General features: G+C 41.2%; 1 protein-coding gene across 4 annotated transcripts in view; it reads left to right on the top strand.

Moving 5' to 3' along the window:
• Positions 1-3873: 3873 nt before the first annotated feature.
• ehbp1 (EH domain binding protein 1) overlaps positions 3874-21711 on the top strand; it is a 155561-nt gene continuing 137723 nt past the window's right edge. For all 4 annotated transcript variants that reach the window (XM_067610727.1, XM_067610717.1, XM_067610719.1 and 1 more), the window contains exons 1-2: positions 3874-4233; positions 4827-5299. In XM_067610727.1, the coding sequence (XP_067466828.1) occupies positions 5196-5299 (104 nt within the window). In that variant the 5' untranslated portion in view covers positions 3874-4233; positions 4827-5195. The remainder of the gene's footprint in view (positions 4234-4826; positions 5300-21711) is intronic.

Below are 21711 nucleotides of genomic sequence, written 5' to 3' on the forward strand. Positions count from 1 at the left end.
TTGCATTCTGCATTCTGGTCTGCAACTGATGGAGAAACTCTTTCTGTCATCTTCATCTTGCATTGTAGATGCTAAAAATACTGTATGTCAAGGTGGAGCCAGAAGTCTCCAGAGATGAGAATGTAATAGACCCAGAAAGCAAAACAGGTTGCCAATAGTTGTTTCTCGTTTAATTTGGTGTTATTTTTTTCTCTTTTTTTCACCTGTTTGCCAGGCTGGAGCAGGGAGGAAATAGCTGTCATGATTAAATTTGCATACTCAAATCTGGAACCAAATCACATATAAATGAAATCCGTATTTAACCCAGTTGTGGCTGTGACGGCCGGCGATCCAAGAGGAAATTGCCACGCCCTTCATCCATCTGTAAATTCAGTCATCCATCCGGAAAGACCGAGGCTTCCTGTAACTGAGCAGTGAGCGACAGATACCATCAGACACTCTGCCATGACTCAGGATGGTACAGTTCTAAGCAGAAGATGCTTATCTAGCAATGCAAGCATGGCAATCACATCTCCACGAGGAGACAAGCGTAAATAGGCATCAGAGGAAGGAAAAAAAAAATGACATGGTGGTAACCCAAGCTGCCCTCGTAAAGATAAAATCGTTGTTTGTTTTTTGGGTTTGCCTTGTTGATAGATGGGAGATACCATATAGCTTTTTGAGGAATTCCCAACTCATCACATTTCCAAACGCCAGACTATTTCCAGTTTCAGAATATACTGAAACCTCATGTCCATACTGGAGAATGTGCAATTAATAAAGTAACCAACAGCCAATCTGCAACTGCACATTTCTTAAACATTTAGGTGTATTTCTCTAAGCTAGAATGTTCACACAAAAAGCTTGTGTTCTTGTTTTTCTGTATGCTCCTCAACACTGTCACTAGTGACACTTTTGGCTATCTGTGCTCCACTGAAGTGATTCAGACTCACTTGGCTTGTATCTAAAGGACTCTGCTTTGTTAACAGGTCTTTTCAAGTGGCCTAACACCAAACGCCAGAGTCCCTGCGCTTCAAGAGCTGGCTTAGATCCTGGAGGACATGTTTTTGTTGGCTCTCCATACAGGGGAAACGCAGCGAGTGAGCGAGAGAGTTAAGGTGTGAAACTTCCACTTTCCCCACGCAGTTGGTTAGAGACAATATCGCTGTTAGCACAACTGATATAAAACCAAAAATAAGAAACTAGTCACTACTACTGAGATATTCCATCTGTGCAGTAGACAGAGCCAAAACAGCAATGTGCTTCATAGTGTTTGGGAAGTAAAAAGCATTTTATAGCAGCAGTGGCTCTCATCGTTTGGATTGAAACTAAATAATTTGTGGAAAAAAAACAAACACACAAATCAAGAGTCAAAATTTCACCAGACAGCTTCACACACGAGCAGCAGAGATGAGCCGACTTTTGCTCCAATAACTCGGGTAATCATTAATCATGCTGGTGATCCCGGTGTTCTCCGGACACAGAGTTCACTCTCTGCTGACAGTCTGTAAGTCTCACTTTAACTTGGATTCAACATTTCCCCTGGTTGGAGAAGTGACAGTAACTGGAAACAGAATAAGGTTTTGGACAAATAGGGCAAATCTCAGTTGGTGGGGGGAATGGCGTTCTTCACTATTGCAGCCTATTTGCACATAAAACGATTCCCTGGTGTAGCATTAAAGTTGTTATAGCGATTAAGTGATGAAACTGCCTTTGCTGCAACATCATGGGTGTCTGCCTTTTCTGTTTTCCCCTAATAGCTAAGCCGAACAACAGCAGTGTAACAATGGAAAATAAAAATCGTGATTTAACAACAGGAGGGTGCAAATTAACATTTCTTTGCTTTTGGAATTCAGGCACAAAAAAAGAAGGAGGTGTCTGGACTTGGGACGCATACAAGACTCCACTTGACTTTTCCCACTCTCTCTCTCTCTCACTCTCACTCTCACTGCCCTCTATAATACACTCTTTCTTTCACGCAGATACACACCGGCAGGCCGGTCCTCCTTTTGTGTTATGTATGAAATGAGGCCTTTGCTGACATGTGGGCAGGCACACAAAGCGTCATTTAGCACCGGGTCATTTGTCACATCAAAGCATTCCTTGACGCATGGAGGGAGGCTCCCTGTAATCTGTCAGAGTAAAATGTAAACAGGCGACGCGGAGCAGCAGCATCAGCAGGCCCCCTGCTGTCAAATCGGCTCTGACCCTAAATCCTAAATTGTTCTCAGTTAACAAATACGGATCTGAATGAAAGCTGATATGAAGTGGGGCTTTGTGCTGTGACTGTAAGGGAGACAAAGACTTTCATTTCAAAAAACACCAAAGATATTACTCTGCAACCCGATCCAGAAGTGCATATATTTCTAAATCAACTCACAATATAATCATAAACTTTGCTGTTTTGTTAACAAATGTTGGTAGGAAATCCTTCGCTTTTAATCCTTATGTTGTCAAGATGTTATTTGACATCCAAACTAAAAGAAAACTACCTTTGAAATTAATTTTAGGCTCACCCGGATGCGGATCAGATACAAACATCATAGCAGATTTTTCATTGTTCATAGGCATTTATATTGAGCTGAAAACACTGGCACCGTGTTATTTGTATGTTCTACCGAATCTCTCTGATGATTTAAATTTGATTGAGCTTTTAAGGCGTCCATTGTGTCTCCAGTCAGACCTCTACCATCCAGCCCATTGCAAAAACTTGCCCAAAAAAACAAAGAGAAAAACAAATCCACCCTTTTTCTCGCAGCTTACAACCCTGAGCAACATATAAAAGGATAAAATATCAATTTCCTGTTATTAAATCCAGATCTTTTTTTGAGATTAAATTAATCTGCCTCATATTGTCTTTCCCTCGCAGTACTGGCCTCCTTCCTCCTGCCTGCTCTGCTCTGCATTTACAAGCCAGTGGTTACAATCGGGGGATGTGAGGGGTGTGTGATGCTGTGTGTGTGTGTGTGTGTGTGTGTGTAGAGGAAGGGCTATTGATTTCTGATGGATGGTGGGTGTTTTATTTCCTCCCGACACGTGAAAAAGACCCCCCGGCATGCAGGACTACAAGGTTAACACTCACTTATTAATGTGACAGGGCCAGGAAATGCAAGTCTCATCCTCATTAGCAAACAAGCCTTAGGGGATGAGCTTTGATGCCATAGTGTCCTGGGTGAACTAACTGTATTGTTTTCACTCCAAATATTTCAGTCATTTAGCCATTAAAGTAATTCTGCCCTCACCCAAACATTTTATATAAGGATATTAAAAAACAGACATTATCATTAAGCTTAAAACTTTGTACTTTGGGTACTTTATAGGCTTATACAACAAATAGATATATGAATCTTGTAAATGTGGAGTCTTTAGGACAGACAAAAAGCAACAGAGAGCCAGAAAGCATTTGATCCACACTCCCAGTGCAGGATTAAATGCCTTTGATTGATGTTGGATTTGACCAGTGTGATAACAACAACCCAGAAATGCCTCATGAATCAGTAAACAAGCTGTAAATGGCACAAGAATCCCACCAATGAGTGATGCCCGGGGGCGTTTTTCCTCAGCCTTCAGTCATCCAGGCGGCAGCAGGCGAAATGATGGAGAGGAGAAACTGCTTTAAGCCAGACAAGATAAACACGGAACAATACCAAAACTGGATGATTGGCCTTCAAAATAAAAGAGATAATTTTGTTAGCTAGACAAAGAAAAGGGTGACAGTGCCTCAAATCCGTCCATTTGGAAGAAAACTGGATTTATGATTAATCGAATTAATATAGACGTACTATAAAATAGCCGACATCTGATTCTGATTTCGATTAGCTAGATGTAGTTTAATTACCTGTTTTACTTTGAATATCCCGGAAGTGAATCTTTGTAAATATCGGTTACCTTTACCCAAGCGAGCGGTCTAACTATCAGTAACTATCGGACTACTTTGTCGTGGGAATACCTGTCGGGGGGCGGGTTGAACACTTTTGTTTAACTTAAAGTTTGAGGACAAGCTCAAATAAATGGTATTTGTGTAATTGTCTTCAGCGTTGAAGCTCTCGCCTCACCTGTGGAGCAAATGTGTCAATTGACTGGCGAGCAACGGTTTCCGCTCGTGCCGTGTTATGATGGCTAGCAGGCTAGCTAGCTGTACGGCTGGTGCTGCTGCAAAAAGAAGGCGATAATTAGCTAGCAAGCGGGCGACAGTTCGCTATCTCCTAACCGATAAGGCCTCTTAACGGATAACGCGTTGGAGATCACACTGAGGTGAGTGTCATACGGGGTACTGTTAACCTAGTTTCACATGTTAACTCGTTAGCATAGCGGCTGAATCATTCGGGTTAGCGGAGCGCAACGGCTCGGACTATTGCCTGGATTCAGAGACATTCCGCTAAATATATTCCATGTTTACAAAATGTTTATTTGAGTCTTTGTTTCGGGTGACGCCTCTCGGTGCAGTTCTTTTTGACTTGAAGAGTAACACGGCTTGTTTCAGTGTAATGTCAGTGCTTCCCTGTCACTGTTACAGAACATTAAATTCATATTTTATCATCAAACATCCCAAGTTAGCTTGCCACACCAGTAAATAGCCCCCCGGCACGCCGTGCTGGCAGCAGAAGTGCTGGTGTCCTCCACATTCTTACACATTAGCAAAGTGTAGATAAACTGTGTTGTTCTCACAGCTGCAGTGCTACAGCCGACGATAACGGTAAAGCTATCACACAGACAAAGCATCCCTGTATCGGGACGTTTTGTGGAGTTACTTATCGTTGTAAACCAGCGAGGACACTCCGGAATACCGGGGCTTTACAGTCTGGCTGTTGCTGTGCTGACGGTATCTTTTTTTCTTTCTTTTGCAGGAAGATCATCAGATAAAGATATGATATTTTTACCCAGTGGATTACTCATCATGCCCTTTTGAAATTCTGGAGTGATTTTCTTGATAACATCATGCGCGCCGTCAAATCAGACCTCGACCACTGCTGCAGAGATTTTGTGTCCTTACATTTGGATTTATCGGGCAGTTTTTAAAGAGAAGCAGCCACGACTGGATGTGCAGTCTTATCTTTTATTTCAGTGTGCTTCCAGTAAAATATTAGCTATGTGTCTACGCGGGTTGGATATGCCCAGATACATATAAACATTAGCGTGAATTAGTGCGAAGGAAGCCCAAAGAAGGAAGCCCAGGGCGGGATAGGCACACAGAAACTACCCGTTCCCAAAGAAACATGGCTTCGGTGTGGAAGAGACTGCAACGTGTGGGGAAGCATGCCTCCAAATTCCAGTTCGTGGCTTCCTATCAGGAACTGATGGTGGAATGCACTAAGAAATGGTGAGTTTTTTGGGGACTTACAGGCAACCACAGTGCTGTCATTTAAGCCCCATGAAAACTGTGTGTCTCTGTCTATGCTGGAATGCAGGGCTCGTTCCTGGTGGCCATAATTCACACACAGAGGCACACAGACTCACACACACATACACACACACTCTCTCTCACACACACACTCCCTCCTTGGTGTGCAGGCATGTCTGCATGCTGGGAGGGGCCCGGATGCCTTGTAAAATTGCTATGGTCTTTTTCTTGTGCACCAATGTTGAATTTGTTTGGTTTAAGCCTTGAGTAAAGAGGTTGGCAGGCAGACAGATTTCCCTTCAACCTGACGGGCTGGGTTCAAGCTGCCCTCCTCCTGAAATGTCCTTGTGCAAACCACTAAACATCTACCAGCTCCATGGATGCTGCTGGGAATCTGATATTGCCCTCTGACCTCCTTGAAGGAGGGAAATTATGAGATTATTATTGTTATATTACGGGATAGAGTGGGAGAAATCTTGTCAGCTCTCTTGTAGCAATTACATGTTGGATTCAGGAATTTTCTTTGTTTTCATTATCTCAAATTGTTTGTGTGTCAATACTATTTGCGAAACATCCGCTTCTTATCATTCCAAAGTAATAACAACACTTGAAAGTATTTATTTTTTTGACACTAATACAATGACCTAGACTTACAAGTTAAACGTAAAAAGCCAATGCCATCTCATTCCCTCCACCTTTTCTAGTAAGATGTAATAGTGTTAGAAATAATGACAGCAAATGTCCACAAGCTGACATAATCTATAATGAGAAAATACCCTTTGATATTATATGGATTGGATTTTGCCTTAGTGTCACAGCTTGAGCTTCTATGTATAGAAGTACAACCCAAAGATGTTTCTGCAGTGAAGAATGAATGATATACATTGCAGGGAGGGAGGTGGAGGAGCTATCAGGTGTGTTTTCACAGGTGAAGATAAAGTGGAGAAATGGGTGGATATATATATGCGACACTACAGCTTGCGGGTAATGAGTGAAAAGCGGGGACTTGTAAAGCAAGGATGTAGCCTGCAGACATGGATTCTCAAGCGGTTTGCTGTAGGCGTGACTAACACAGCCCCACACAGCTTCGACCTGGGACAGATGTTAACGTGTTGGAGAATGGAATGAGAAAAATGTACATCTCTTCCCAGAGCAAAGGGTGGGTGGGCTCAGTTCATAGTCAGTGGTACGCTTTGTTTTGCAATCTGAGCTGGGTTCTTTTATGTTGTTCAATCCAATATGTGTGTGTGTGTGTATGTATATGCATTTGTAGTTGCTTAATCCAGTTCTTATCTGTAGTTGTTTGGAATAACAGTGATTTATAAAGGCATAAAATCTAAATTTATCAACCTTTGAAGATACAAAGCGCTCAGATTTTCCTCAGATACTACTTGGCTGCAGACTACTGCATGTTTAAAGTGTGTTATTATGTCAGGGGTACATTATGCACATTTTATGTTGCCATTAGTGAGTCACCAGCCAGTGTATGACGCTACCACTCATCTTAAATGTCAGCTTTCTTGTATAGAATATGATTTAAAAAACATCTGTGAGGAATGTCTGCCTTTACGTCCAGTGTGTTGGCTATGAGTGTTTCCTCGGGGTCTCTGCAGGTTTTTGATTGAATGTTCTTACGTGTGTGTGTGTGTGTGTATGGTTGCATGCCTGGCTAGAAGTGTGTGAGAAAGCGTTGGCGCACGGTTTCTGCCTTCCTTGGACTTCATCAGTACGGTATGTTATTGTTGCAGTGGAAACTTTCCATCTACGCAGACTGGAAACAGTCCCCAGAGCTCAAATGGATCTCCTGAAACCTTCAAAAGTGAATTTTGAAAACCCACAGCCCTTTCATTTCTGGAATCAATAACAGGAAGAAAGGCTGAACACTTATTTTGTGTGAGTGATCTCATGTATGTGTGCCCATACATGCTTTTTCAATGTACATTGTGTAAATTGTAAACACTCATTTTACACTCCTGTCTGGCACTGAGAGGCTCAGTAGAAGAACCTTTAGAGTTGATAATTTAGGAGAACACTTCAAGCAACCAGTAGGTAAGAAGTTCAAAGGTTCACGTGTGATTCTCATGCCTTAAGTGTGATCGGTCGCTTGACTCCACTTATCATGTGGATGTGGGGTGAGCTTGCATGAGCATTTTCATCCAGCCAGAATAAATGTTTTGGTGTTTGAATCCTCTGTAATTAGTCAGGTAATGTGGCCTCTCCCTGACTTTCTCTGTAGGGAACTTCACTCCACACGGGACCTTCTTCAATTACATTTTCACATCTTTAGTTAAGATGAGTTCTGTCTTCTAGATGGAAAGGCCCCTGATGCACCAGGTCAACGGTTGATTGGCCACTATTGGTCAGTTGTTTAATGCCTATTGCAGTTGTTGTTAGTTTTGGTGACTGGTAGCGTTGGCACTAGTGGGCCTTAATGCGTGGCTGTTCAGCTAAATGAACATGTTGAATTGGTGACAGATGCCGTGTGTGAAAAACAGCTCTTCACCTGTTCAACCTTGCAGGTCAGTGACTTCACCAGTTTAGAGAGGTTTAAGTTTACTTTACCCCCTCAACATTTTCCTCCTCTACAAGCCAAACATCTTTCTACTTTGGGTAGTTTGCACAACATTAATATTTTCATCCTTGAGACAGAGGAGGAGCCTTGGATTGGAGAGTGACCTGCAATATTTTGTACTTGTAAAATAATGTTTGGTCTTTATCTGGGGCCTAGTTGCCCCAGTGTGGAGCAGAGGGAGTTAGCATTCCACTCACATAGCCACATAGACGCCAGAATCAATTCAGACTAACCATTAAAACATTAATGAGTTCAGTATTTGTGTTTGCCAGTGAAATAAAGCACCATTCACAGTGTTGCAGCACTGCCCCTTTGTAACTTGATACTGAACATCTTTGATAAAAAAAAATGAACAATATTCTCTGTTGCCTATCATCTGTAGCAGGTTATTATGATAATTCAGGTCAGGGTTGTAAATCATCTAATCTAATCAGAGCTGATCTACTTGGCACATGATGAGAAGAAAAAATGAAACTTATGATTTGACCTCCATATAAATTGATAAACTGAGATATCTGTTTATTTATTAACTAAGCGTATAACCTGTTGACTTCTTGGTGTTTACACTTTGATTTAGATGCTCGCCTCACATGTTTCTGTGATAGCTGCTAATCTGTAATTCTGCTAATCTTATAACATCACTGTTTGGCTGCCTCACTGTTAGATTAGCTCAGTGACTTCTTCACCGGATGACTGCACTGCTTATGTCAACTGGCTGCCTGTGTGGCTGACTGGTTGACTAACTACTCCCTAATTACCATTAGTGGGGCAATCATTATCCAATAAGACATTTCCATTTTAGAAACACAGTGGAGAGAGAGCTCGATGAGAGGAAAGTTCAGTGTCAACACTAACTACCACTTGACAGGGTAATAAAGTACTTTTTATACCAATGTATGGAAAGAACAAGTGACAGCAAAGTATTAAATAATTAGAAGTCACAATATGAATATGTAAAATCATTAGGTAGGTGCAATTAAATGAAATGTATCATAATGAATCCCAATGTTGGGAGAACTAGGTGAACAATTATCCTGCTTGTGAATATATAAAGTAGATCTATATACTAAATCTGCTTTAGCCTTAACATTGGGGATTGGACTAGTTGGAAAATCCATCTATCCAGTAAGCTTTATTACTGCTGTCCAGGCTCAGAAAAACACACATCGTTTTTTTTATTAGGACTTAAGCAAATATTATACCGACATATTGGTGTGATGGAGCAGTGCAAGGTCCGCCTGTCTTAATTGTTTAATATCTCCGTCCTTCCAGTGTTGCAAGCACTTCTCTACAGATCAGACAATTAAGTGTTGCCCTCATTCATATCTGTGTTTTAGCGTTATAGTCCCCTTGTCGCATGTGATTTGATTAGTCTGCCTGTGGAAAAGTCTGTGGTACATTCACGTGCTGGTAGAAAAGTCCAACTTTTCAGTCAGCTGCTAAACAGCAGCTTTTAAAATGCAAGAACCCGTGAAGACAAAATGTCTGAAACCTGCTCCAAATACTATATTCCACTTTATTAAAAGTCTAAACTCTCCTGCATCTCTCTCCCATGAGGTATATGCAACACACTTGTGTCAAACCTTTCTTTTCCTCGTTTGCTTATTGCTCGTCTTTTGGGTTAGTTTTTATGTTAACATAGCAGTGCTTTAAGTGAGTCCAATTCTGATTTATAGATCGTATCTCCTGTGCAACAAGTCATCATCAGAGAAGATTGTGTCCTGTATGAAACGTTATCTGTTCTCTGCTGGTTTCCGTTTGTGTCAGTTGTTGCGACCTCAAATCATTTTCATACTCTAGCATAAGCACGTATTTGGTCATTACTGTGCATTGCATTGCTATATTATGTTGTACTGTGTTTAAAACATCTGCTGGAGTCTGATCCGAAAGGTTTCAGATCAAACTCCTCACAAAGCTCTTGTGTCAGCTCAAGTAACGGAGTGAATTTTGCCACTACCACCACATTTCCTACCTCTGTCACGTGGCCAGTCTGAGCTATCTTGTATTAACTGAGCACAGAAAATATTTAAGTCTCTGAATCTGGCAGATGCTGCTGAGGAGGAGACAGACTTTTTTTTTTTTTTTTTTTTACTGCTGAGTCAGCAGGCAATGGCCACGTCTTTATGAAGGCGTTGGAACTAAACTGCTACGTCTGTTTGTGATTATAGACAGGCACATACATACATATATTCATGCCTCTCTCTCACTATAATACTTTCCTTCCAGGAAAAAAATGCACTGATGGCTCTTTCTGGGCTCTTTTTGTTGGAAGTTTTTTTTTCAAAGACTTGATAAGAACTCAGCTTGGCTCAGCTGATCAAAAACAATAAGTGGCTTACCATGGCTGTATGTATTGCCGCTATGCTAATATCTACAGTTAACCCGTTACAAAGTATACATGCAGCCTTATTGGTCAGAGTATTGATGGTTTAGGTGGAGAGTCATTCAACTTGAAAGTTAAGTGAACAAGAGATCCTGCTTCTCAGAACAGATCTGCAACTAAAAGTGACTTTCTTTATTGATTCATTGCTTAATTGTGTTAACGTTAGGGGTGGGCAATATAACCCTAAAATAATATCATGATATTTAAGGGTATTTCTGTGTACTCTGGCGGTATTTTTGGCTCGTGTTGTACTCAACCGGGTGCTTCTGCTTTAGGTGGTAAAATAAGTTTGTTGTGTTAAAGTCTTCTTGCACTTCTTGCATATTAACATCGTTTGTCGCACATCTGATCTTTTCTAACCAAATCACTTCCACACTGCTGAAGTCGTTCCCCTTTTTGCAACGAACTCTTCCACCGTGGAGCCAGTAGCAATTTTACTTTTGCTTTCAGCCATGCTTGTTGTTGCTGTGCGTAACGATATGATGTCATTACGTCAACAAGTTGGAATATTGCCATTATCACATATGATTTTTCTTTTATCATATTAAAAATTATATTATATGATATTATTGTGAACAATATGATACGGCACACCCTTAGCTCACTGTGATTTACTCCTGCATGTTGCTCTTGCCTCATTGGCAGGTGTTTATATCTTGATATTTGGAAAATCAAGATTTTGAAGAATTGTTGGTTTAACTCCTCTGATACCTGGAGGAGTGCAGTAAGCGAGACACACTTTTCTGTCCCTCAGCTACCAGCAAGACGGGTGCGACCCGAACAATGAAAGACAACTCGGTGTGAACTTCAGCATGAATGTAACCCTCTCTCACTCTGTTAGTATTCCCCTGAGGCTGGTGCTTTAGAGGAAGAATGTGTTTTTAGTCAACCTGTCTGGCAAAATATAGCTTGAAAACATCGTGAAAAGCCGGGATTGTCATTGGCGCTGATAGACGTGCTGACACGCGTGCCGAGGATATGAGAGTGATACACTGGAAGCAACACAGAGGCGCTATTGATTACATGGTAATTCTATCTGGCTACATGCAAGCGTGGCTAATCAGGACTGCTTCCCTCACAGCCACATGACAAGACAAGGGAGGTTGAGGAGTTCTGGGGGAGAAGTTTTCATATCAATCACGGACTGTGCAGAAACTCGGAAGGCGTGCACATACACGCACGCAGACACACAGCATCAGTTATTTCATAGTGATTTAGGAGAGAGGCTGTGGACACACACACACACACACACACACACACACACACACACACACAAGCAACTCACAGCCTCAAGCGGATTTGCACTTCTCTGTCGAGGTGTCCATGGTGCTGCAGTGAATCCCTGCGCTGTGAAAATTCATTTATAGTTTATTATTTAATGTGTGGATTTTCATAGCGCAGGTGTAACACTTGATAAATGTGTTGTAGATTATTAGCCGGAGTTGTGTACTATTATAATATACCCAAAACAATCATGTTTTGATTCAATTAGTGATAGAAAGTGATGATGTGAGCTTTCCAGTCACACAGAAAAGGGCTTAGGTTGCAAGATCCATAAATACAAATTTGTGTAGCTACTGAAAAGATGATTTCTGAGCTGTGTAATCATTGTATACTTAAAGATTGTAGCTACAGTCACAGTGAGGACTGCACTGGAAGAAAAACAACAAACTGCATTAGCTTGAAAGGTCAATCCTTGAAGGGTTTGATTGCCACAACTGCCAATAGTTGTGCATTAACCAGCATGATCCCATGTTGAGCCTTCATGTGTCCTTGAGCTAAACACTGCTCGCTCATTGTATTATCGCTCTAAATAGAAGCTTTGCTAAATGCCAAAAGTGGAAAAAAAATGTGTAAATGAATGTCAAATCTCCTTAAAATGATCCTTCACTCCAAGCATTATGCTTTCAGTTGACAAATGGCTCACTGTTTGAGTGAAAGTGACCAGCGTGTGTCAGGCTGTGACATGTTGTCTTCTGTGGAGCATGTGTGCATTGTGGCAAGCGTCCATCATGTCTCTGCCAGAGGAACATCTTCCTGCCGACTCGTCTGACGTGGCTGTCCATTATATTCAAATTCGAAGGCCATGACACATTCCTGAGTATAGGTTTGGCACGAGGAGATGGCTCCACTGCCAGATGATAGTTTGCTGCATTTCTTTCTGTTGTAAATTGTGGAAGAAACCAACAAATCTGGGTTGTCATTGACATACCGTTTTGGCCTTGAGGTTCCTCTGGGTTTAATCATTGCATTGCTCTTATCTATGGTTTCTTTTTTTAAAAATGTATAGTCTGATTAACACTTCAGTCATTCATTTATTCTTGTTTATGTGCCTTAGGTTAAATCTTTTGGAAAATTTGAACTGAGCTGATGCCAGTAAGATGCCAAAACCAGAGCGAACACTAAGTGTTTTCATAGTTGACTTGAGTTCTAATTTGCGTGCTTGCTTATCACTTCCTTAATTATAACACGTGCTGATGATTTAACTCATTTTGTCCTCTCAGTCCAGCCTGCAGCTCTTCTCCTCCTCCTCCTCCTCCTCCTCCTCGGATTCTGTAATTGTTTTCTTGCACCAAGCCCGCTACTGGGGTGGCTCTGACACCATCATTAATGCTCCTCTATCTATTTTCTTCTGTTTATTTCTCTCATCCCTCTTATCTCCTCTTCTTCTCCTTCTCTCCCTTTGTTTCCTCATCTCCTGATAATTTGATCTCTCCTCTCTTTCCCTCCCCTCTCATCCCTTCTTTCTCTTTTCTCTTTCCGGAAATGTTACTTTGACTGCTTTGCAGTGGAATCCAGCCAAGTGTAGTTGTTCTGCGCTGCAATTATGGACACAAACGGGCACTTCCACACCCCCTCCCACACAAACACCAAGAGATATGAAACACTGCAGGGTTGTGAAGCAGTCAATGGGGTGTTAAATGTGATGAAAACTCTGCTGGTGTGTCTGCCTCTGCTGCTGTCAGGCAAGAAGCACACATGGCCCCAGAGACTGCTCATCATTTATCAGCCTGCAGAGCTTTGCTGCAGCATCTGCAGGCTGATAAATGTGTACTATATGTGTATCAGGGTGGCAAAGAAAAACACCACAAGTCCCAAGTGTACTGGTGTCTAAGGCTGGGTGATAAAATGATCTTGATACGGGATCGTAATAAAAGTTATGTCGATTGTGATGATAAACTTCAGACATTTTTAACGCTATGGATAGATCTAACAGCCTGTCACACAGCAGAAATAAACATGACAACAGCCAGTCAGTCTGCAGTTTTTGGCTTGCACGTCAAATCACACACCCATTTCCTACTGCAGAGCATTGTTTGAGCTACCGGTGAAGAAAGTGGAAGTGAAGGAAAAATATGAGTGTAACCGGAGGGCAAGAAAGCGATATGATGATACCGGAGCACCCGCAGATTAGCCTCTATGTCAGAGTGCGTCCCCGGCTAAACAGTGAACCCAGGCTGGCAAAGAGGGACAAACTCCGCTGCATCTGCCGACGAGGCTACACTAGTGTTGACAATATCAGGGCTACAGCTGGAGGGCCCGTCGCATCTAAAGTAACCCTAGCTGAAAAAAGCTGCTTTAACTCAAGGACACATTCTAGTACTCTGCATGCCAGCAAAGTCCTGTTCCTTCTTGTACCAGCCTTCTAGACTTTAAAAAAGTCAGGAGCTCCTTGTTCGTCACTCTCTGGTAGTGGTGGTGGTAATTTGTAGCCATATCCCCTCTTTACCTCAGTTACTCTTTGGTCTAATGGTCAAATCACACAACCTACTATAAATGCCCCCAGTGCCCCCTTAAGTTCAGGTTAGCTGATGCTGCTGAGGAACCTGAAACGGAAAGAGAAACGAACAGGATGAAGAGAGCAGTTTGATGTGCCTTCAACCATGACCACTTACCATGATCGTCGCCTTAAGAAACTGACGTTGCTGTCCTCACCAGGGCTTCTTGTTTCTCTGCTGCTGGTGCTTTTAGCGCATGATGGTTGTGATTCCTACTTTGCCAGCCTCTCCCTGTGGCTTTTGGCAAGCTGGTGTAGTAACAGTAGTTGTTGAGGGAGGAGGGATTTTGATTACCCCATTTCACCTCCCCCTACAGAAAGTCGGTTTCCTATTATTCCCTTATTTATTTTGGAGATGCTCCCAAACACATGATCTCCGATTCTTACTGTGTCTGATCTCTCCCCGGGGCTTTCACTGTGCTATCTGGTTGAGCGGCACTGAGCTGTATGTTTTACTACGGCTTGTACCCATTTTACTGTCCTCTGTGTCATTGTGTTTCTAATCCCTCTTTTCCTCTATTCTCCATATTTTATATTTTTACGTTAATTCAGTCAGAGATGTTTTGTTGAGCAAGCATCTAGACTTATTCATCATCCGTGTTTCATAGCGAGTTCATGAACCTTCACTCTGTTGTATTTGACTGCCAAAGTTTGCATTTGAGTTTCACTTGTGATTATCTGCTTTGTTTCTTTCTCATGAGGGTTAGACAGTGGAAAGACTTAATGAATTTGCTTTGAGCTTGCCTGCTCAGAGCCTCAGAGGCTTTCTCAGTCATACAGTTAATGTTAAGATTGAACTCTCCCACCATTGCAGAAATCTAGTAGAAATGATAAGGGAGGAGTGAAAGAGCACTTGGAGATGAGCCAGTAAATTAAAGCAACAAGACTAGAAGATGCACACTATTCCCAATGTGTGTACACTTCTCTTGTAGCATCTAACACACGGACTTGAGTTATTTTTGTTGCAAACTGCAGACAATGCCCATCAGTTGCATTGGATATCTTTGTACTGAACTTTTGGCAATTTTCTGTTTCCAGCGACTCCCAAAATCTTGTAGAAAGTTTTCGCCTTCACCCATGAGCCAGTCCTGACAGTCCTGTCAGCAAAGAAGCATTTCATTCTCTTCTCTTGGCTGTCAGTCATCACCACTTAAAGGCCTCTCTTTTTGACAGTTCCCTCTTCTCTGCTCCCTGTATGCTTTCTCAGGGGATAAGATTGAAATAACTCTCACCTGACCTCCATCCCTGCGGGCAGGTGGAGTCTCTGATCTTCACTTTCATCCATCCAACCTACCTGCTTTATCGCTAGTAACTTGCTCTCACCTTGTCTCTCCCCTCAGTCATGGAGGAGCCATAATTGGCCACACTTGACCCCCAGTCAGCCTGTCTCTGCAGCTTCAAGTGTCTCCATGCTACTATCCTTTTCAAGCAAACTTTTTTTTTTTGCATTTCTCAAAAATAACATACAGCTAACTTGAAACAAACCACGCTGCCTGCTGAATATAAAATGCAGCTGCTTCAAAAAGAGTCTTCACGCTTGATGTCTCCAGGCCGCTCACTGGGAATGATGAAGTCTGCTAACGTCTGGAAAAAGATTGTTTGGTCCCATTTCACGCCCCACCTTTTATAGTTGTGTATCACTTGTCAGATCAGATACAGTTTTGATGTTAACAATAGTCTTCATCAAAGTAGTTATGTGACACAGCTGAATCCAGATGGGCAATGGGACTGGTGAAATGTGTTAAGCAGCAGTCATAATCGTCAATCTTGCCATAAAGCATATAGAAAAAATGTAAAAGTTAAACTAGGAGAAATAAAGATAGACACATGGTCAGAAGAAATGGCCACCTGATCTCCCCAAATCACTAGCCAAAAGGTCAAAGCCTCTTACATGGTAACACAAGGTAAAGTTTTCTTCCTTAAAAATGTCACACTGGCTGTGGCAGTGATTCAATCATTCACCCGCTGGTTACAGTTGTCCTTTGTAACCCTTTCCTACACTACATTCACTTCATAAAGTAGCTATTTATGTCATTTTGCTGGTCTAGTTGACCGTTTTAACCGTTGAAAATGAGAGGCTGAAAAAGTTCACTCCAAGTATGAAATTAGAATCTCACGTATGCACACATGCTCACACACCTCATGCATTAATCCTAATGTTAGTGTTTAATCCAATTACAGAAAGTAGCCCTGCCACACAAGTGGCCAAACATTTATATACACGCGCACACGTACGTAAACGGGCACAATTAAACAAGCTGATTAGCGAGGTGCTTTAGATTTCAGTCCAGACACTCCAGACACTCCAGTAATGCTTTAGTGCTCTCAGCGTTAACTCTGTGTCATTGACCCAGCTCTTGGTTGCCGCACACTTGACTGACTGTTGTATAATTGGAGGTCAAGGGATGCAGTTTGGACCAGAAGAACACAGCGACACGCACTTTAATTTTATTGTCACTCTTAATATTTGCAAATACACCCAGATCCCGATATCTCAAAAACAAAATGTCAGATGTTGCTGCACCCAGTACGTATCTGATGAGTTTGTTGAGTTAAAAGCTGGCTGTTTCGGTGTATGAGATCCGACTGGGTGTTTTCGTCCTTCTCGAAGACCAGTGGGATCATGTTGTTGTTTACAATGGGTTCGAATAGTGACAAAAGAGTATTAAAATGCCGTCTCAAACCACTCCCGCAGCATAATCCTCTTCTTCTTTATGCTCAGTGCACTCCTTGTTTCAACATAATAAGGCTGAAGACAAAGCCTCCACCACAGTCTTGAAGCTTCACTGACTAGGAATATTAATATTCAATCTTGAATAATATTTGAAGCGATAACACAGAGACAAAATAGATGAGATCTTATCTGGCGAGATGGATAGTAACCTCCAGAGCCTCATAAAAAAAAAAAGCTAATCTTAAACAGCTCAAAGTATCAAAATCTGAAGCTGAAAAGTATTAACACAGATGCAAATTTATTGAGTTTTTCTCGGTAGAAAAATGATAAAATGAGAGAAAGCATGCGATAACAAAGGAAATTAAGCATTTATGTGAAAGAAGACATTTAAATCACACAGGTAGTGGATGGTCAGTGAGTAAATGCTTTTCACTTTCCTGATCACACTGCCTGAACTGCATCATACAGACCTTCCTGTAAATTTAAAATGTTGCTTTGCCTTGTCGTGTGTGCGTTTATGCGGCCAGTATGTGTGTTTAGCTTATCAGGCAGTCTGGAGTGTGACACTGACACAGATTGTGTTTGCGCTGCTACATCTGTCTTGATAGCAACGGCCACAGTTTGACTGATAGCGTAGCAAATTGAGAATTACCCCTCGTCTCAGTTTCTCTTTCTCCCTCTTTATTCTTCCTTTTATCTTTCTTTTATTCTTCTCTTCACGTTCTCATCCATCCCTATATTGCTGTCTGTTCTGCATCAGAATTTGCCAAGTAGGTTAGGTATAAAGCAGATTTTTTTTTTTAGCTAAGCTTTTCCTGATGGGGCTGTCATGTTTTTGAGTAAATAGTACTTTGAAAGCATTTTAACTGCCACTGTGTCTATTTTTTTTTTCATTTTGACTGCATCTTGGGCACCGAGTGGTTATGGCTGTGGTTGTCCTTCACAGAATTTCCCAGAGATTATTTGTCAAAGAGTATGAGTTGTGATGGGTTTTTTTTTTTTTTGCTGATGAAGATTGAACTTCTGTGGGTGGTGCTCCTTTTATGTATATTTTAGAGTCCCAACATCTTAAACAGCTCTATAAATAGCTCTCTCTTTATTTATTTATATATATATATATATATATATATATATATATATATATATACACAAGCGAGTCTTGCAAGGATTCTTGATGGGGAAAAAAACACAGTAGAGCAATGACAGAACAATTTGGAACAACATCTTGGAAAGACATAACAAGCATACCAAACCTAAACAAAGTAGTGGAAGTTACCTGACACCACTTATCTCAGATCTTTCGCCCATACAAGGAAAAAGAAAATATCTCTTAACAATTCTTAGTGGTGGAACCTCGGGCGAGCCAAGTTAAGGAGGGATCCCCAGCAGGAGAGCTAAGTGTGCAGTATGTGCCAGTTTTCATAAGTTTTATACTCTGGATATAAGTTCAGTCACTATTGTTTTGTGTCAGTTAATGACAGAGAGGAGCAAAACAGGCACTCTTGTGTACAGATAGGGATTATTACATCACTGCAGTATAAAGACAGTATTACTCATGGTATAGTATTAAAGAAGGGACGCAGGATGAGTAATGCAAGTATATCAGGATACATTACATTGGCTATTTGTATCACCTCATATAGTTCAGCAGCTTATATTCTACTGCAGTTGTCTGTCCCATATCATACTACAAGACAATAACCTTTCATGCAGTAATGCAGTCTGTGGTTTTAGCCTTAGAGATTACTGAGAGAGTGTCTGTTTTATTATGCATCACACACAACACTGTAGTCTGTGATGTTTCATCTTTCACAACTGTTGTATTACAGCACAACAAATCTACATTTCTCTCTCTCCTAATGTCTGTGATATACAGGCAGACATGGAGTCTGTCTGCAGACGTCAAAGCTCTTCCTCCTCTGAGTAATGTCAGCATCTAGTTGAAATGATACAGTATCCTCTTTCAGTCGCCTGCCTCCAACCACACACATACCTCTCATGCCTCCTCCATCCTCTCTTTCACTGACTGTCTTCCTAATTCATTCACCTCATTGTGATCAATGTTTATAACTCCTGTCTGTCTCTTCCTCTTAAGCAGTTTTCTCATGTGAACTCCAGACAGCGTCTGGAGAATCAGGTCCAGACATTGTCCAGAGTTACCTTTCACACATGTAGCAGGAGATTGTCCATGTCAGACGCCTTCTCACCTACTGGAAATACTCCTTTGGTTTCGCTGTGGAAATCACATTTACAGCACATCGAAGATGGCGGCCGAGGCCATCAACTCATCCATAAAGATGACTGTTTTGTGTTGATATCAATACCACATGTATTCAAACAGCAATATAAAGGCAAGCAGAAACGAATACGAAGCGGCTACACTGCAGCGCCAATCGCATCATAGAAACGTCATCAACATGCTCGCTCGCTCGCTGTATATCTCTGGACAAATGACTGCTCTATTCACTCATGGGCTCATGGGCACAAAATTAGACCTGTAAACATTATTTGATGTGTAAAATTGGTGGAGTTCTCCTTTAAGCATAGAAAGTTGAAAGGTGGTGGTGTCAACTTGCATGTTGGAGAAATACCAGCATGACTTGTATCGTCATGACATCCACACAGTGTCCAAAATTAACATTTTGACTCACCTGCCAAGGGGACTATATTATATTTTTAACTGGACAAAATGACAAATTGCCTTTCCGTGTCACACATACATTTGTTTCAGTACATTTCATTGAGATAATAAGGTAATATGTTGAATACAAACTTAAAAATTTTTTAATTTTTTTTATTTCCATAAAATAACCCAATAAACCCGTATTATCAAAGTTCAATATTTTATTTATATATATATATATATATATATATATATATATATATATATATATATATATATATATATATATACACTGTGATACACAGTGTTGTATAAAGAGTTTTCATAATGCCAAGATGAGCAACATCTGCTGATCTACACTTTCATTTTGCCATTTTGTATGGTACAAAAAAACTCAAAATACAAGACAGTTTTGTATATCAGGGAAGTTAGCTAACAAAAACAAACATCTACAGGGATCAAAGTAGAAGTCCATCGCATGTCTACACTGTATAGGGACAAACATGAGTAATTTCCACCAAGTCATCATAGCGGATATTTTATTACATGACTATTTTGGTACAAACATTTACCCACCAGTGTGGCGCATAGCCTTCCGAGATTTACTCACCAAACAGAAAATCTACCCTCATTTGGCGCTTGGCAGGTGTTAATTTTGGATCCTGCTTCCATATACATTGCAATTACTGGGAGCTGTGCTGTTACACTCTGTACTGGAACCTAATTCCACCAGCTTAGCTGTGTGGTCATTGAAGTGAATTGAATTGTATAAATATTTAGTTTCACAGCTTTCTCTCTTGGAATTTGAACATTGCCAAAGTCGCTATCGTGTGTTTTTAAAAAAATAGGATGCTTTGTCTGTGCTTATCACTCAACTATGTTTTCTTGCTATACCACTGACCTAAACTGAGACCTACCCTGCTGTGTGTCTGGGTTTGTTACATGCTACATATGCAGTTGTTGTGTGTACATGTAATGATGGTCTTGGGGCCATCACTTCAAATGTGAAGTGGTTCCTTCCTCCTACATACAGGAAAGATAGAGCAGCTGCAACATCCTGACGCACCCTCCACTTCCCAGCCTTCAGTGTTTTACCACAAGCACATTTAAGCTGCCAGATTTTTTGATGAACAAATCCTTGACTTTGTTTTTGTTTCAGAATATTATGGCCTGCCAAATGATCAAGAAATTAATCCTGCATACTCATTTCTTAAGTATCAAAACATGTGATATCCAAAGAGATGACAGAGAAAACTGATGGACTTGAAGTGGAAATCTTGAAATGCATTCAACCAGCATGTGACTAGAATTTTAGATTGTCAAAACATTGGTTTTTGGCTGGACCAGCCACAGACCGGCCCTAAACCGCAGCTGTCCGTGAGTGAGTGAGCTATGAAGTTACACCATTGGTCGGCCGCCCAGTGTTGGTGTTTCCCCATTGGCCATTGCGCTTTCAAAATCAAAAATCGAAAGACAGCAGTGCGATGCAGAGTGTGTTTTCTGCTCTGAGCTTTGACACTCTCAGCTCTGGTTTTAAATGTAGTGAAGTCGGTTAAATTCCTGTTTTAAACAGACGCGTACCAGCGTCTCTACCGTCTCTACCGTCTCCTCCTTTACCGTCCGCTGTGGTCGACTCTTCGGCTGGTAGCAGCAGGAGAGATGCTCCACGGTGCGTTTGGATTTTATAACGGAACCCAAACCAGGACGCAAGCTTTTTATTTCTATGACGTTTTCACGTCACAAACGATGAACAACAGCATTAAAACACAAGTAAAACATGAGTCTCAGGTAGCTGTTATATCAGTTTAGTGTGGGGCCGCTGCTCTGCAGGTGCATTTGATTTGACTGTAACTGCGGTAAACAGGCAGAGATAATCCTCCTGAATTTGCACCCAAAATGCTGTCAAAACTCTCATTTACAATTTCCACTGCAGCCTCCATGATCATCGACTGGAAAAGAGGCAGAAAAGTGCCACATAGAGGAATGAGGGAGAGTGCAGAGCTAAAGCACCCCAAATAACCATCACTCTCACAAAACACTCAATGCAGAGTGAAAAACGAGAGACATCCGCAGAGTGAAACAGACGAAAGAGCAGGAGGAGTTAACAGATAGACAATTAGGAATAGGCATGGTTATATAGGAATAGTTATAATTAGAATTAAAATAAGTTCTCTTTCAAATCAAACATCCCAAGATATGAGTGGAAAGTATTATTCCTGCGACTGCATTTATAACCTTTTTTTTGACTCAAATGTAGCTTAACCATGTCATGTGATGCTACTTCAGTACACCTTTAACAACATATATTACTGGGACCACTACAGAAAATTGCAGATGAACATTTAATATCCAGGAATTCAC

This window comes from Thunnus thynnus, chromosome 14 (assembly GCF_963924715.1).
Source record: "Thunnus thynnus chromosome 14, fThuThy2.1, whole genome shotgun sequence".
NCBI classification, from domain to species: Eukaryota; Metazoa; Chordata; class Actinopteri; order Scombriformes; family Scombridae; genus Thunnus; species Thunnus thynnus.